At 40.8% G+C, this 18833-nt stretch overlaps 1 protein-coding gene across 1 annotated transcript in view; it reads left to right on the top strand.

Moving 5' to 3' along the window:
* SCNN1D (sodium channel epithelial 1 subunit delta) overlaps positions 1-13697 on the top strand; it is a 31277-nt gene extending 17580 nt beyond the window's left edge. Inside the window, exons 8-13 of the mRNA XM_073656862.1 lie at positions 412-529; positions 1608-1686; positions 5359-5416; positions 5702-5757; positions 11245-11320; positions 12047-13697. Of these exons, the coding sequence (XP_073512963.1) occupies positions 412-529; positions 1608-1686; positions 5359-5416; positions 5702-5757; positions 11245-11320; positions 12047-12298 (639 nt within the window). The 3' untranslated portion in view covers positions 12299-13697. The remainder of the gene's footprint in view (positions 1-411; positions 530-1607; positions 1687-5358; positions 5417-5701; positions 5758-11244; positions 11321-12046) is intronic.
* The last annotated feature ends 5136 nt before the right edge of the window (positions 13698-18833 follow it).

Below are 18833 nucleotides of genomic sequence, written 5' to 3'. Positions count from 1 at the left end.
AACTAGGAACCTAAGTTCAGGCAAGATGTGGCGTGAGGAGATGCCCAATATATCCCCTGCTGGCAGGAGATAGGCCAGGGAAACAAAACTCTGCAGAGTCTGGCCGCCTATCCCTATAGCTGGGTGGAGACTCTCCAGCCACATGAGGATGCAGCAGTGCTGAGAGTGCTGCAAGAGGCAGTTCAGCATGATGGTCTGACACTGGGAGCAGCACAGCGGTGAACACAGTGAGTAGAACAGTACTGAGAAAGCGTGCGAGTTACCAGCGTGACAGAGAGCCCTACTGGGGAAGGGGACTGACAAAACTGAATATATTCTCTCCACAGAATGTTATCACTAACATATAGACTAGGGGATTATGTTAGTTAGATACAATATATATTATAACATTAACTCTTTCTTATGTTATAGACTTGTCTGCAGTCCTGCTTCCAGCACAAGATGATGGAGACTTGTGGATGTGGATATTATTTTTATCCATTGCTTCCTGGGGTGGAATATTGTGATTACAATAAGCATCCTGGATGGGGTAAGGAATGATGGAATTAAGTGTAGTTTGTATCCATTCAGTAGTGAATATAAGGGTAGTGAATATATTCTATATTGGTTGTACACAGACGGCCATGTTGGACCATATGCTTCGGCATACCTTATTTTCACTGGATAGAACAGGATGGTCACATTGAGTAAACTTAGACCACACCATATATATATATTTTTTTTTTTTTTTTATTATATTTCTTTACACTAGGCTTTAATGGCCTATGCTTCTGTTTGCCAGAGGCTTGTATAGGGTTGTACATTTGGAAATACTTATGCATACCATCCAAAATTGAGATTTAGAAAAAAACACAGACAGCAGCATGGTAAGAGTTGAATGGAGCTTGATCATGCTCGGTGAAGCTCCATTCTAAGTCTATGGCACCTCGATGAATAGATGAGAAATGTTTTAGACTGAAGTACCCTTTTTATTGCTTGAAGATTGGAATCCTACTATTTTTGCCAAGACAGAAGTCAACGTTGTGGGGTCAAATCATCAAAGCTTTTACGCCAGCAAAAACAAAAAATTGAGACTTTTGGCATTTTTACGATGGTTTAAGTAGCTCTGCCAAAATGGGTGAAGCCGGGGAGGAGCTGGGATGGAGAGTGTCTACGTCCACCTATCAAATTAATTAAAAGTCCCTGAATTTTTTACACCTGAAATGCTTCTATGTTCTCTGACTGGAGGAGCATTTCTGGCAAAGTGCATGGAGGCGCCTGCCACAGAGGATTCGCGCCAAACTCATTTAGTGGCATGCGCCACCTAATGAATTCTGTGCTCCAGCGAGCTCTTCATTAAGACTGGCATGCGCAACTCCAGTGTTAATGAATCGGACCCTAAGTTTATGGGCTTCCTGCTGATTTTGCGGTGGGGCTGTGCTCATACACAGAAGTCCACCAGAACAGACAGAGCTGCAGTTTAAAAGAAGAAAGGACATTGATGCAGCCGAATCCTATAATGAAATAGGAGGCAGAGTTCAGACTTCCTACAGAACTGGAGTTGCTGATTTCAGATGTGAATAAAGCCGGGACCACATATTCTGTTCTCATAAAACTCTTCATTTCAGGTCACTGCTTCTATCGGCTGTACGATAAGCTGATAGATCACAGGCTCGTCTGTTTCCAGAATTGCCCAAAGCAGTGCAGGTAATAAGATTGCTAGATCTCTTTATGACTATGCACCAGGCTTATCACCAAGGAGAATATACAGTCATGGTGGAAAGTGTTGGAGTCAACTTCTCCCCCTTTTTATCTGATTCCAGATGTGACTTTCATATTGCCCACACCTGTTACTTGCCGCAGGTGAGTTTGAACGAGCATCACATGCTTGAAACAAAGTTGTTTACTCACAATTTTGGAAAGGTGCAAACAATTTTGCCCATAAGACAACAAAAAAGTGCATACACCCCTTTAGAGATTCATAACACCAAATTACCCAAAGGGTAAACAGATCCCAATCATAAGGGATGTTAAAACGTGACTTTTATTAATTTTAAGTCTAAAAGAGATCAATATAGTATAGATTAAAATTGTCGCTAGAATGATTCTGTATTATATTATCCTCTCTAAATAGATTCAGCTGCCTGAGCAAAAGCTCTTTCCATTCATCCTGCCTATATATCACTGCTGCAGTCCGTCATCATACACTAGTTCATGAATCAGGGCTCATTCAGCAGCTAAAAAGCATTCATAGCCACCCCAACATGTTTCGCCTTCACATGCTTCCTCGAGAGGCTGGAGCTATAAGGCTTACAGCCCCAGCCCCCTGAGGAAGCCTGTGAAGGCAAAACTTGTTGGGGTGGCTATTAATGCTTTTTTGCTGCTGAATGAACCCTGATATATAGTAACAGCACAGATGTTTAATCATGTAATCTAATCACTAATGTATGATGACGGACTGCAGACGTGATGTATAGGCAGGATGAATGGAAGGAGCTTTAGCTCAGGCAACTGAAACTATTTAGAGAGGATAATATAATACAGAATCATTCTAGCGACAATTTTAATCTATACTATATTGATCTCTTTTAGACTTAAAATTAATAAAGTCACGTTTTAACATCCCTTATGATGGGATCTATTTTCCTTTTGGGTAATTTAGTGTAAACAATGTTGTCTCGTGCATTTTGGGGCTTTTGTGTTAAATTATGTCCAATTTGCCTTTTTTCTGTTTTTTTGTGATGTTCCAATACACACAAAGGAAATAAACATGTGAAATTGCAATCATTTTCTGAGAGAAATCCTTCATTTTCTGGAACAATTTCAAGGGTGCCAACACCTTCTGCCATGACTGTATATAACCAGTCTGAGAACAAGATATGTTGTATGTAACCATACACAATGCTATGGGTGTCAGCAGCACATTAATTGCCACCTTGTGTCATAAACTTTCAATATATAGATAACCAATGGATTTTTCAACAAGTGACTTGAAGCTTTACATTCCCAGAAAAGGAACCACTAGGTTCTGACAACTTCACCAGAAGCCATATGGGCTCACAGGTGGTAGAGGTCAGAAGTAGTTGGTGGCATCTTGGCCCATGCACCCAACTGATAACATCTTCTGGCCCCATGCACATTTGAAGCTGTCAATTTCAGCAATAACGGTCAATCATCTGAAGTGTATGGCGGCTTCCCAACTCTCACAAAGCAGATGATGTCCGGGGAAAAGAAGGATTTGGCATGTTGAATTTTAGCATTTGATCCTTTTGCTCTCCCAGTAAATAAATTGCTGCCGGAAGTGCATGACAGCAGCTTACAAGTTACAACCTTCTCCCCCTTAAAAAAAAACAGAGCTGGATACAGCAGGGAGGGAAAGTATAAAGGCCCCCCATTCACATTAGATTAAAGTCAGCTGAACTACCAATATCAGAGGGATCGGAGAACAGTCTAATGTGCATGGGGGCCTCCCGACTCTCTCCCGAGAGGGGGAGAAGAGATTTGGAGTTTCGCTGGCCAATCCTTTTGATCTCCGGGAGATAAGAGTCTGGTAGTGACTTTCCGATAGAGAACCCAGGAGCATTCCTGTGACGGGAGAGTCAGGGGTAAAAGCCGAACGATCAACCAACAGCTATCTAATGTGTATGGGGCCTTCCTTAACTCATTCCTTTAATTTCCATTCATTTTTAATACCTCAAAACCTACACGGACTGCTCCTGAATAACCAACTGTAAAGACACGGTGTCTTCCATGGGCGTAATGCTACTCAGACAACACAGGATGAGGGTAAAACAGCATGGCAATACTTTTCAAAGCGGACAACAAACACACAGAATAGTCCTAGCAAATACCTAAGATGGTACAACATTACACAGTCTCACCCTCCCGCTGGCCCGCCTGAGATAGAACAGTTGCGACTTTGGGACTTCCGGGGCCAACTACCTCAACCAGTGGGAACCCCACTTCTGGTGGGCCCCCACAGAAAAAAGGTAGCGGCAAGCTTAGGAAGCTAGCAGTCCATCGAGGTACAAGGCCAGGAGACCCGAGGGTCCCACCCTGGCCTCTCCGAGAGTTTCCATGGGGCCAGATGATCGGCGGGTCCCAATCTGGCTTCTCCGAATGTCTCTATGGGTTCCAGGCAACCGGAGAGTCCCACCTGGCAACCCCAAACAACATATCCATGGGGCCAGGTGACATCATCGTCCCAAGCTGGTCTCCCCAAATGTATCCATGGTCTTTCTGATGGTCAATGGAACAGATCCGTATCTTTCCAGTCAGGGCTATATACCCTTATACTAGAATCATGTAGGATCCAAATCTGTGTCTCTTTGGTTAAATCCATGCTTCCAAGCTGATGGTGTGAAGGGAGTCTGAGTGTTGACTCTCCTTGTAAAGTCTCACTCTACTTTCTGTTCCAAGTCTCTCTTCAGCAGGATAGATAAACCCTTTTTTATTTACATATAACGGTCATCAGTCATAGGTCGGGGTTAGAGGTAAAGGTGCAGGGCTCACTCAGGTCTTATTGTTTGAGCTAATCAATTTACATACTTGGTATCACAGGGGCTCTTGTAAATAAACATTCAACTGGCTTTTAGTACAATATGTAATTGGCATATTAGCAAACATCATGGTTTCCAAACCCAAGAGGAGGCAACAATCAGGGCTATACAAATACTGGTCTGTTCTTATTGACCAAGCACATAAATACACATAGATTTACAAGTCAACCCAAAGATAATAGTGTATTTCTCTTGGATTAACAAATCTAAACGTCTGGCTTATTAAGATTTTAGGCTGTATCGTCACACTAATAAGTAAGCAGAAAATATAAACCAGATACTTTATTGTTAGAACACCAATTAACAAAACAAAAAGAACAAGATCAAAAAACACATACAAGACAAAAATAAAAACAAGGTGAAAAATAGAGACAGAGGAACATAACACAGAGAACCATGCATGAACAAGTATCATCAGTTTATATATAAAGTGCAAGTGCACTGAGAAATATATGCAAAAATTATGACTAAGAAGTTGTAAGGAAGAAATAAATCAAATACATGTGCCAGTCATTGCTAAAAAAACATCAGTGAAAACCTGTATAGATCCTGAGAAAGAAGTGATGGAAGAAGTTACTGACCCAGGTTCATGGTAGAAATACTCCTCACTCCAAAGTGCGTTTCGCACGAGCTTCCTCAGGCAGTGATTTTTTTAATAGCATTCATGGCTTTGGGCAAAAAAAAATCCACCTAAAACTGCATGTGTGATTCTGCCTTAGTAAATAATTTCCCCAACCATTTCCTGAACAACAGCCCAAATTAATAATGGCGTAGTTGTTATATGAATACATGATAAATTATACATTTTATACTTTAACAGTGAAACAATGTATCAGCTCTCAGCAGGCTCCGCTAAATGGCCGACATCCGTGTCTAAGGTGAGTAAACTGATTTAAAGGGGGAAATATTATTCACTGTACTACAGCTTTCTGTCTAAAAAAATGTAAAAATTGTTTTCTTATTTTCAATGTTCTGGCCAATTTTTGGAAAGTTTATGAAAGCAGAGGTCCTGTTATAATGACATCAATATCCTCTTATAGGAGGAACTGAATGTGGACATCTCCATTATATGTAATGATTTTGTGTAATGTGTGTAATAGAGCCGCTTCCATCCCCGCTCGATATCTGCAGTATATGTCACATAGATCTGTCTCTTGTTACAGGATTGGGTCACAGGGTTATTATCCCTGAAGTCTGGCTATAACAGAACCAGTAGAAGGTAAAGCGCAATATTCCTACTCACACAGTTACCATTACACTCATGTAAATAGAATAAAGGACATATAATATCACAGATACGTCCCTGAATCATCCTGTCCACTCAAGTTGTTAAAAATACTTATGCACTTTTTTTTTCTTTATTCTTTTTTTACTTTTTTGGAACTAAAAACAACAGCAATTCCATCATTGGAACATAATATATATGGTAATTGTCTATACAGGATAATACACTTTTAAATAATACAGTTACCAAATAATCTATATATATATAATCGTCTTATCCCGTCTGTCTGTCTGTCTGTCCAGGAAATCCCGTGTCGCTCATTGGTCCGGCCGCGGCCAATCAGCGACGTGGGATTTGAGAAAAAGATGGCGGCCGTTAGCGGCTCATCTGCAGGACGGAGGTCAGCGGCGATGCAGCAGGGAGACAACCGGCGCGAGGCGCTCATTTCCCGGCCGCTAGCTGAACGGAGGACCAGGGAGCGGCGCCGCCGGTCGGGATGCTTCTGCTGCAAGCAGTCACTCATCTCCCGGCTTCTCGCAGCGGAAGTAGCCGCACAAGCAGCGCCGCTCCCCGGTCCTCACTAATACGACGCTGATTGGTCGCGGTCGACGCCCGCGACCAATCAGCGATATGGGCGGCAAATTTAAACGCCGCTCTGCTGATTGGTCGCGGTGGCCGGCCGCGATCAATCAGCGATATGGGCGTCAAATTTAAACGACGCTCTGCTGATTGGTCGCGGTGGCCGGCCGCGATCAATCAGCGATATGGGCGGCAAATTTAATCCCCGCTCTGCTGATTGGTCGCGGCTGGCGGCCGCGACCAATCAGCGAGATTGGCGCCAAATTTAAAAACCGCTCTGCTGATTGGTCGCGACTGGCGGCCGCGACCAATCAGCGATTTTGGCGCCAAATTTAAACACCGCTCTGCTGAATCAGCGAGATTGGCGCCAAATTTAAACACCGCTCTGCTGATTGTTCGCGGCTGGCGGCCGCGACCAATCAGCGAGATTGGCGCCAAATTTAAACACCGCTCTGCTGATTGGTCGCGGCTGGCGTCCTCGACCAATCAGCGATTTTGGCGCCAAATTTAAACACCGCTCTGCTGATTGGTCGCGGCTGGCGGCCGCGACCAATCAGCAGAGCGGTGTTTAAATTTGGCGCCAAAATCGCTGATTGGTCGCGGCTGGCGGCCGCGACCATTCAGCAGAGCGTTGTTGAAATTTGGCGCCAATGTCACTGATTGGTCGCGGCTGGCGGCTGCGACCAATCAGTGATTTTGGCGCCAAAGTTAAACACCGCTCTGCTGATTGGTCGCGGCTGGCGGCCGATCAGCGACATTGGCGCCAAATTTCAACACCGCTCTGCTGAATCAGCGAGATTGGGGCCAAATTTAAACACCGCTCTGCTGATTGGTCGCGGCCGCCAGCCGCGACCAATCAGCGAGATTAGCACCAGATTTAAACATCGCTCTGCTGATTGGTCGCGGTCGCCGGCCGCGACCAATCAGCAGTATTGGCGCCAAATTTAAACACCGCTCTGCTGATTGGTCGCGGTTGCCGGCCGCGACCAATCAGCGATTTTGGCGCCAAATTTAAACACCGCTCTGCTAATTGCGCCCGGTCGGCCGCATACATATTCTAGAATACCCGATGGTTTAGAATCGGGCCACCATCTAGTGCTACTATAAAAGGGACAAATAATACCACCACGCGATCGCTACCATTTACTACCAAAACTACAGTACTACGTCTAATATTACCATCACACAGTGACCATATAAAGAGCGATACCAGCTTTGCAGACCTTTATGCTGTACAGGTAAATCCAGTGACTCACGGGTGTCGTCTTCTCTAATTGTAGTCATTCATTTTTCTTCTCCATCCGGCCCAGACCATCATGACGCATGTCTCTAGACTGTAGAGAATTTAACTCACAGACATCTTGGGCTGGTGACATTTACAGCAGCCTCCTTATGGATGGTTTAAGATAAATAACTTTTTTTTAATTTTCCATCAAGAGCTTGTTTTTCTGTATTGTCCTGTCTTCTTTTTCTCATGGCAAGGCTTAAGGGAATAAGTCAACAGGTTTTTGCTTTTTAAACTGAGAACAGGATGTTGGGGCAGAGTTTCTGATTCCAGCAATTTGTCACTTACTAGGCTGTGTGTTGTTGAACAGTAAAATCAGTGTTTTATCAGCAGGATATTATCACTAGAGGACTAGGTGTCTCTTGCCATCTAGTCCTCTTGCTCTGTGTAACTCTGCCCCCGCCACTGATAAGCTGCTTCCTGCCTATGCACAGCGTACACAGAAAGCTGCCAATCAGTGGTGTGAGCGGCTTTATATAGGGTTCAGCATTCTGGGCACTGCTACATTGGCAGCAGAGAAAACAGTGATTTTATCAAAACTGCACCAAGCAGCCCAGCAAAGGACATGGCTGGAATCGGGGTCTCTACCCCTACATCATGTTGCTCTCAGATTACATAGCAAAACCTGCTCACAAATTCCCTTTAATAGGAGTACCAGAATGGCAGACCTGCAGTGCTTCATTAGGCTCCAGGGCTGCTTTGGCTACCCATCGGCATCCACAATGGCCCTTTTCACATTACATCTAAGGAGTAAAACCAGCAGGATTGGAGTCATTTGATATTCAGTGGGTATATGATCCACCTGATATCATTGCAGGAACTGCAGCTTGAGATAGAAAGAAAGAAAGCGCAGCAGCACTCCATTATGGCCAAGATACATAAAGACAATAAAAACATTTGATCTAAACTGTGTTATTACTCAGTAAGCTTTACTTACAAAAAACGGAGGTTCTTAGTGCATAAATTGGCCAATTCATGTGTGCCCATCAACCGCTGCAAGGTGACCTCTCAATAGATATGAAGATAGATGGATAGATAATAGATACTTGTGTTAAACACACGCCGCTAGGTTCAGATAGGGCGAGACGGGTTTCATGAATTCTTTGGAATCCTGGGGGAACCGTTACTCAGGGCGACCATAGGCTGCAGCTTTTCTCAGGCACACTATAGATTCAATTGCTGACCAGACACATCTGACAAGAGTCTTTTTCAACAGTTTATCAGTGGAATTTAATCTGAAGCACGGCTAGTGCAATTCAGGGATATTACAGCAACAATCTTCATTACAGTACAGTCTGAGTTTCTTGAGCAACCAGCTCCAGTAACAATATAGTAGTTTCTTCACAAGGCGCAGTATTACAGTCTCTTCAGTAGCATAATTCAGCATTGATTAGATCTCTAAGCAGCACACTTCTATGCATACACAACCACAGGTTTGTCCTTCACAAGGACACAATAGTACACAGCATTCTTTATCCTACATGGAGATGGAGGGGGGGGGTGGTTGATGAGGGAGATAATCCCTGTGACACAATTCCTTCCAGTCCTTATCTTCCTGCCTGATAATACTCTGCGCTGTTAGTTCAGGGAGTTTATCTGACCTATGTTTAGTTTCTCTCCTGATCTGAATCCAGTTCAGCTGCATTTTTGTGAGATCCAGATAACACACCACCTTTCTCTTCGGCTTCAGCCAGACTACAATAACAAGTTCCCCACAATCCCCCTGGGGCTCTGCTAAAACACCCCCTGTCTCCAGTGACTGTGTTAACCCCTCTAGTTGCTCGATGCTTCTGAAGCACAACATGTCCTGTCTCCTGTGCTTATGTTATTTCTAACAGTTGCTGATTGCTTTTAAAGCAACAGCACTTTTTCTGCATGTCACACTCTGCAACAGCACTACTTCTGCATGTCACACTTACCGTACTTTATATAAATTTACAGTTGTGCTGAAAAGTTTACATGCCCTGGCAGAATTTTTCCTTTCCTGGCCTTGTTTCAGAGAATATGAATGATAAGAAAAAAACTTTTTCTCCACTAATGGTTATTGGTTCGGTGAAGCCATTTATTGTCAAACTACTGTGTTTTCTTTTTTTAAATCTTAATGACAACCAAAATCATCCAAATGACCCTGATCAAAAGTTCACATACCCGAGTTCTTAATACCGTGTATTGCCCCCTCTAACATCAATGACAGCTTGAAGTCTTTTGTGGTAGTTGTGGATGAGATTCTTTAATTTCTCAGAAGGTAAAGCTGCCCATTCTTCTTGGCAAAAAGCCTCCAGTTCCTGTAAATTCCTGGGCTGTCTAGCATGAACTGCGCGCTCGAGATCTCCCCAGAGTGGCTCAATGATATTGAGGTCAGGAGACTGAGATGGCCACTCCAGAACCTTCACTTTGTTCTGCTGTAACCAATTACAGGTCGACTTGGCCTTGTGTTTTGGATCATTGTCATTTTGGAACGTCCAAGTACTTCCCATTCGCAGCTTCCGGGCTGATGACTGCAAATTTGCCTCCAGTATTTGCTGATAACGTGCTGCATTCATCTTTCCTTCAACTCTTACCAAGTTTACTGTGCCTTTGTAGCTCACACATCCCCAAAACATCAGCATTCTACCTCCATGCTTTACTGTAGGAATGGTGTTCCTTTCATCATAGGCCTTGTTGATCTCTCTCCAAATGTAACCTTTATGGTTGTGGCCAAACAGTTCAATTTTGGTCTCATCACTCCAAATTACCTATTTCAGAAGTTTTGAAGCTTGTCTCTGTGCTGTTTGGCGTATTGTAGGCAAGATACTTTGTGGCATTTGCGCAGTAATGGCTTTCTTCTGGTGACTTGACTATGCAGCCCATTTTTCTTCAAGTGCCTCCTTATTTTGCATCTTGAAACAGCCACACCGCTAGTTTTCAGAGAGTCCTGAATTCCAGCGGATGTTATTTGTGGGTTTTTCTTTGCATCCCAAACAATTTTCCTGGCAGTTGTGACTGAAATTTTTGTTGGTCTACCTGACCGTGGTTTGGTTTTTACAGAGCCCCTGATTTTCCATTTGTTAATCACAGTTTGACTGGCATTATCAATTCCTTCGATACTTTTTTGTATCCCTTTCCTGTGTTATATAGTTCAACTACCTTTTCCCGTAGATCCGTTGCTTTCCCCATGACTCACAATCCAGAAACGTCAGTGGCTGGATGAAAGATGCAAGAGTCTGTCTGAATCCCAGAAACTCACTCAGCTTTTATGCACACACAATGATTACAAGCAAACAGGTCACAGGTGAGGATGTTACCTTTAGTAGCCATTCAAACCCATTTGTGTCAAATTCTGTGCATATTATCAGGCCAAAATCACCAGGGTATGTGAACTTTTGATCAGGGTCATTTGGATGTTTTTGGTTGTCATTAGGATTTAAAAAGAGAAAACACAGTAGTTTGACAATAAATGGCTTCACCCAACCAATAACCATGAGTGGAGAAAAAGTTTTTTTGTTATCATTCATATTCTCTGAAACAAGGCCAAGAAAGGAAAAATTCTGACGGGGTATGTCAACTTTTGAGCACAACTGTATATTCCAATAGGATTCTAGAATAATAAATGATCCTTTTACTTTCATCCTTTCTAGAAATGATATTGCAAGACTTAATGTATATTTCCAAGAACTGGGTCTTCGCTCATTTGATGAAGCACCTGCAATAAATGTAAGTATTCAGAGAATATTGGATACTAGCAATATAGCTTTGGATTCATGTAGAGTATGATGCTCTTCCATGGATAGAGAAAGCAGTAAAGTAGCTGCACTGGAATACTAAGGACTAGTATATTCTCTACGTTTCCTTTCTGGACCTTCCATCTATGATCCTTTAGGGTTGGTGTTTAAGCATTGTAGAAAGTTCTGCAATGGAAAATCAGTATAAGTCATGTAAAATGAAGTTTTTAAAACCAATCACATGGATTTCTGCAGGCCCATTCAGATTTATGGGACAGTCACAGAATATTTGGCAAAATGTCTGCTGCATGTAATTCTAACCTGTCTTAATTGTGCTTGATTTGAAATGTCTCTGCAGTAGTAATATCTGTCTGTTCATGGAGCATTATATTTTCTGAAAGGGATGTGCTGACTGTAACAATCTGTCACTTTTTAAGCAGATCTGTCACCATAAACTGCATTTATTTTTATAGAGTTCTTTTCAACCTGAAGAGGCTGTTATACTTACTATGAAAATCCATGTCAAATTCGCAATACAATCCTTTTTTTTTTTTTTCATTTAATATTTTTAACAAAACTAATTTTAAAGTCACTTCATTTTTTTTAGATTACTCGGGACAGTGGTTGCAAAGTTGAGCATAGTCTTTAAATAAAAATAAAAAAATAAAAATAATTGAAATCACTAATAACTAACCACTAGGTACATTTGTCTTTATAGATTTACAACCTGCTTTCTACTATGGGAAACCAGTGGAGCTTTTGGTTTGGATCTTCAGTGCTGTCAGTGGCAGAGATCGCAGAGTTGGTGTTTGACGTCGGAGCCATGTTGATCATCGTTGGCTACAGGAAATATGGCATGAAAAAGGAGGAAGATAAAAATGTGAATGTATATGTCATCCCTGCAGGTGGTACGTCAGACCCTGATGGAAAAACTTTGTCTACACCGCAAATGCAAGACAGACCTAACTGAATTTCCCTATGATACATACAGTTGTAATTATAGAAGATAATAGACATTCTGCAGTTTTTGGAAAATTCAGTAACGCCGTGTGGACTGGATTCTGAATTTTCCAACAAAAATACAAAGTCACATTTTTTGTAGGTTTGGAGATCAATAAGGAGTGAAGGTTGAGTTTATATAAAATTGTAATAAATGGTATAATTAGGGCTTCATCTCCCAGCACCTTGGTGGAGATAAGAACTACACCATTGTTGGTCTTTTTTTATGTTCCTAGTACTTATAATTTACACAGACAATGACTGAACAACTGGTTGATCAATTCTCTTCAACACCATCATGAATTGGCATTGGGAACCCAAGGGTTGTTACTAAAAACCTGCTAAATGCAATAAAGGGAAGCAAGTTATAATACCAAATACACTTTAATTCTACTGGCAGTCCCCTGGCCCTGATCCAACCGGAATACAAATTTGGGTCACGAACAAACCTACAGTCTCTATCCAGAACGTAACCCGAATTTGTATTCAAGTTGGAACAGGGACAGAAAAAAAAAAAGTACTAACCTCATCGCTGACCTTTTAGGTGATCCCGCTGCTCGTTTCACGCCGTCTGGTCCTCTTCTTTCTTTCGTAGAGTGCCGCATCCCAAGCCTCTTTGCTCTTGGTCAGGACGTCCGGCAAAGTCCATGCCCTGGAAGTCACTAATGTTGTGACATTGACTTTGCAACGTTATGATAAACAGTTACTTCCGGGGCATGGACACACCTGGAAATCCTGGTCTATAGTGATGAGCCTGGACATATGTCTCGCGATGGTGGAAAGAAGAGGACCGGAAGAAGGACGACGAGCAGCGGGGTGACCGGAAAGTTGAGCGCTCAGGTATAAGGTTTCTTTTTTAATATCTGACGTTCGTATCTATGAGTTGTACATAAGTCGGATGTTCGTAAGTTGGGGTCTAACTGTATATGTAAAAGTGTATCCATATCACAAAAATGGAATCAAAGAGTAACAGAGCAAATAACACAATGGGTGAATCAAGCAGAAAATATTCCATCATTTTTGAAGCTGCTGCTTATGGGATAAGTTCACTTTCGCTAAAAATTGTTACATTGAATTTCCATATATTATAGTTGCTTCTTGGCATGTGCAATTTGATACTGAGCTGCAACTGACAGTTTCCAACTTTCTGATAGACATATAACAAAGACTTTTTTTTTTTTCTTTTTTTTTTTTAACAGTGGTAGATGAATTTACTCTCCATTCAGATGCTATGGCAAAACAGGGGTCAGGAAATCCTGGTTATTTTTGATACATTGGGGGTCCAAAGGTGTCAAAACGTTAAATGGGTTTTCCATGAACAAAGTTGATTTTAATCAATAGATCTTGGAATAATAATAACTTCCACAATTGGATGTGTTTAAATAAAATGTTCCTGTGCTGCGATAATCTTATAAATGTGCCCCTGCTGAGTACTGTGTAATGGCTGTGTCTGACCGTGCAGGACAATGATCTGATAATACCACATCTCCTGGGCAGGGGAGGAAGCAAAAGAGTATACAGACATTACAGCAGGGGATCACAGCTGATTCTTTCTTTGAGGTAAAACATTTTTTAAAAACAGGCAGGGAAATGTTTTATCTCACAAAAAGAATCAGCATTCAGCAGCTGTGATCCCATTCTGTAATGTCTGTATACTCTTTTCCTTCCTCCCCTGCCCAGGAGATGTGGTATGATCAGACCATGTTCCTGCACGGTCAGACACAGCCATTTCACGGTACACAGCAGGGGCACATTTATAAGATTATCTCAGCACAGGAACATTTTATTTAAACACATCCAATTGTGGAAATTATTATTATTCCAAGATCTATTGATTAAAATCAACTTTAAAATTAACTTTGTTTGTGGGAAAACCCTTTTAAATCATAAATAGGAAAAACCATTATAAAATTATTTTGTGCTTGCAAAGGCTTAAATAGTCTTAGGTTAATTTATTATATAGGATATGGCTCTGGGCAGTTAATGCCAGGCGAATCTCTCGAGCCTCATATGCCGATGTCTGATGTAAGCACATTCGCTTAGTACATTTGTCCTTCGCCACATTATCAGAATATCTTTTCCAATAGGTACTCTTTGTATTTTTTGTCCTTGGCATGGTTCCTGTACTATAAAATTATCATAACTATGACCACACCTCAGCAATCTCTTTTTTTTTTTTCCACCGGGAACCAGAACTGACCGGTTATTAGAAATCTCAAGTCCAACGACATTTTTGGGTGTATTTTTTCCTGCGTTAAATGTTAACCAGCTCTTTAGATCTTAGTTTTTTCCCAAGACATTAATGATGTTCCGAGAAGCAGTTAACGAGCTTTAATGCTACTCCGTTGATGCTATCTCTGTGAACGATGTGATAAAATATTATTTGTGCTATTTTTTTGGTTGCATTATACTGGATCACCTGCGGAAAGTCAACCTTAGGAAGAATCCATCTACAAAGCAACCAATATCAGATTTCCGTTCTTTCAAAAAGATGTTGACCGTATTCTTTTGGTCTATGAGACTTAAGGGGATCGTCCCATCTCCAAAATCCTATCCCAATATGTAGTAGGTGTAGTAATAATAATAATATTAGCAAATACCTCCAATTAGAAATGTAGTATAGTTCTTCTGATTAGCTATGCCGCTTACCCCACGCACAGGACATTGAAATATCCATGGTTACAACCACTAACAACTATCTAACTGTCACTATATAAGTGGTCGTAACCATGGATACCTAAGCTCCTATGCAATGCCCTGCACATGGGGTAAGTGACATAGCTTATCAGAAGAACTAAACTACATTTCTAATTGGAGGTATTTGCTAATATTGTTATTATTACACCTATTACATACTGGGATAAGATCTTGGAGATGGGAAAAAAACTTTAATGCCATAGTAAAGAAATTATAAAATATTCTTGGTCATTAGACAAGCACCACAATGTTTAAAAAACGATTTATGAAAATCTGTAGAGATCCACCGAAAACCTCAATATTTCAATTCCAGTTTAGAATGGAGAAGGCTGAGAAGATTTTGCGCCCCTATAGAATTTTGAACTCAGGACAACCGTCCTTGTGACCATTCCACATATATTTTGCCATTAGTTCAATGTGCCAGATTCCCTTTTAAAAGCCTCAACCCCAAAATGGAATTTCAATAATTCACATATTTTTATTTTATTTATTTTTTCCACCAGACGACTCATTTAAGTAGTTGTGTCCAATTATTCCCCTGCTTCTGGATTTCGGACATCCTATAAAATGTTAGTCCTAATTTACTGGATTAGCAAAAGTCATATTAAAGGAATTTTCTTTTTTTTATTAAATATGTATTCCCATCTCCAAGATCCTCTCCCAATATGTAGTAGGTGTAATAATAATATTAGCAAATACTTCAACTAACAACTAAGTAGCTGCCACTACATGAGTGGTCGTAACCATGAATACGCAAGCTACTGCAATGCCCTGCACATGGGGTAAGTGACATAGCAAATCAGGAGAACTATACTACATTTCTCATTGGAGGTATTTGCTAATATTATTATTATTATACCTACTACATATTGGGATAGGATCTTGGAGATGGGAATACCCTTTTAAGGTACAATAGATAAGCTGATCTACCTCATCATAAATCTTCCTTTATTTAGATAAAATGTATGGCCGGTGCATATGTAAATTGTCCAGAATGTCATTTCACATAGAAATATATATATTTATCATAAAATCATATTGATTGTCTAATATGTTCTCTCTTCCATTCTTCTTGTACTGTAATGTATGTAATATTTACAGACATTTTGATAAAATGTATACTCGTGGTGTAAAAATAAACTGATTAATGTGATTGTTGCTGTGGGTCTTTCTCTTACATGAAAACTTGTGTGTAGTTCTATTTGAACTTGATCGGTGATAGAGGTCCCCATTGGGGACACAGAATCCTTCTTAGTTTTGCCTATTTACGGGGCAGATACTAACAGCCAAGGGATGTGTCTGCCCTCTCCCGTATACACAAACGCATATATACATTACACACACACATCTAAAAATTACATACATATTTTTTTTTAATAAAGAACAATAAAAAAATCCATATTTGAGCATATCTTAAAAAGGAGAAATGCACCAGAAAAGTTCCCATTTTTATAGCCGTAACTTTTTTTTTTATTAGCATCTGTATGTGAGATCTAGTGGGGTTTTTTTTTCTCTTTTTTTAGTCCCTATTTGTAATCATTAAATTTTATTGACTTTAATTATGAGGTAAATAAAAAAAAACATCTTTATTTACACCATCCACCAATCACTATAAATAAGATGTTCATTGTATTGTATGGATTTTTATAATTCTGGGAATACTAAATATGTTTATGTTACTTTCTGGTTTCTGACAATTATTTACAAAAGTTTATTAAAAAAAAAATTTGATTATCGTAATTGTTTTTGTGCCATTATCTTTTAGTAACTTTATGGAAATAAAAACTCTTATTTTTCAGATTCTCTTCTACCTAAAATGTACTGGTAAATATATTTATATATAACCAGTACAATATGCCTGTAAATAAGAATACTATAGAGGTTTATAGGTAGAGTAAATTCTTCCCATACACAAAAGCCCAGCCTGTAGCTCACTGTTAGTGTTTCTGCCTTCCATACCATTGATCCTAAATTGTGAAGTTAAGAATTAAATGTATAAAATCAAGCATTGAGTGGTAAGATGTCGCCCAACCAAAAACAGAATACTGTATGAGAAACTACACAGGACACCAGCAAATGCTATTGAAATCACAGATCAGCTTCCTAACTGGGTTCCTGCGCCTATTTACCACCATCGGATGATCAATAGAATTTATCTGGAAAGCACCTGTCACGTAGGGGACTAGGGATTGTGGGCACCTACCCAATCCCTCGAACTAGGTGGTGCCTTAGGCTATCCCTGTCCCGTGGATTACCTCAGAAGGTGGAGATGCCGGGGTCATGTACCTTGCTATGCTCCTATCTTAATGCTTATCTGTTCCTTTCCACACTCAGGGAGGTGTGAGGCCAAAGTGTATAACATTACACTAACCAGACTGGAAGGCGTAGACAGACAGGGATAAAAGAAAATTACAATCATACAATTACACTCACAAAACAGCAGAGTGGGAAACGGGAGAAATAGGAAAGAGAAACCAAATGGGACAGGATGAGGATAAACTTGCAAACCAACACCACGCAGAAATCTCCTGAACAACTCTCCAACCGCCTACTCCAAACACTAAACTTCTCCTTCAACACCTAACCAGGAAGTGTGAATTGTCACTAGCAATTTCCAAGTGCCAATGGCCAGCATATATACCAGAGGGGAGTGGCCAACACAGAACAGCTGAGGCAATTCAGGATGGAGAGCTCCAGGAGATCAACTGATCTGATTAACCATTGCAATGACAGAGCAAGGAAATCCTGCACCATTTAATAGGATGGTCAAGCAGTTCTAATCAGTGCAGGAGTTCGTGTAACCAGACGCCACGATCTTCGGGCCCCTCTCTGTTGCGGTATCCTTGTGACAGCATCATTCTAGTTCTAAGGCTGTAGGTGAAAAATTGGTCATGATAAAAGGAAAAACATACTGATTTGAACTCTATTGTTTGTATCGAGCATTTTATATTAATGAATATGTAAATAAGATAAATATTAATCACCAATTATTTGATGCTAAGGTGCATTCCTTGAAGCATGAAAACCTTAATAATATGCAATAATAGTTGCATAAAGAAAAAAGAAAGTTAAATTTTACAGAGTACAGTGTATACCAGCTAAGGGTAAGGAGCAATGTCTATTTTTTATGTGCCTATCTTTAGTGTACAGTGACAGTATGCTCTTTCGCCGGCTATGATCAGAAGTGACCAGCAGGCAACAGAGCGCACTGTCATTGCACTTTGTAAGAAGAGAACGAGTGAGCAGAGACCAGTGCGGGCCTCACATGTGTCTAAAAACTAGCTGACAGGTTCCCTTTAAAGGGGTTATCAGGGACTTTATTTTTGCGAACTACCTTATTGTTCTGCTGTGCTCCTTGCTCAGAGTGGTCACAGAACTGTTCCTGGCAGCAATTCTCCCATTTCCTGTGACGTCATGTTGACAGAGCAGTTTCTTCTCTTCCGCTCTGCTATGTCGAGGCGTCTTCACTGCCAACACCAGAATGATTGACAGCCGGCTCCACGCTGCCTAACATAGCACATTTAGTGTGATTTATATTGTATGAGCTTCTGCATGAGCAGTGCAGAGAACTCTGGCATATGTGAGGAAACATCCACATTGTAAATGACTTGAAGGTCCCTGCGAAATTTATGGGTCCTGACAACTTTAATTTACTGTGTATGGGGTTTTTCTTCTGAAAGGTTGTTATCATTAATAGTAACATTTACTTAATTAGGCGAGAACAACTTGGTAGAACAAACATGATACAGAAAGTCAACCAGAAAATAAAGCAAACACTCTTATCTGTTCTTATTAGCTAAGGGGAAAGT

The sequence above is a fragment of the Phyllobates terribilis genome, unplaced genomic scaffold, assembly GCF_046119375.1.
Source record: "Phyllobates terribilis strain yellow unplaced genomic scaffold, ASM4611937v1 Scaffold_12__6_contigs__length_324123572, whole genome shotgun sequence".
Classification (NCBI taxonomy): domain Eukaryota; kingdom Metazoa; phylum Chordata; class Amphibia; order Anura; family Dendrobatidae; genus Phyllobates; species Phyllobates terribilis.
The sequence above is the reverse complement of the archived record's forward strand: the minus strand, read 5'-3'. Positions and strand labels throughout refer to the sequence as shown.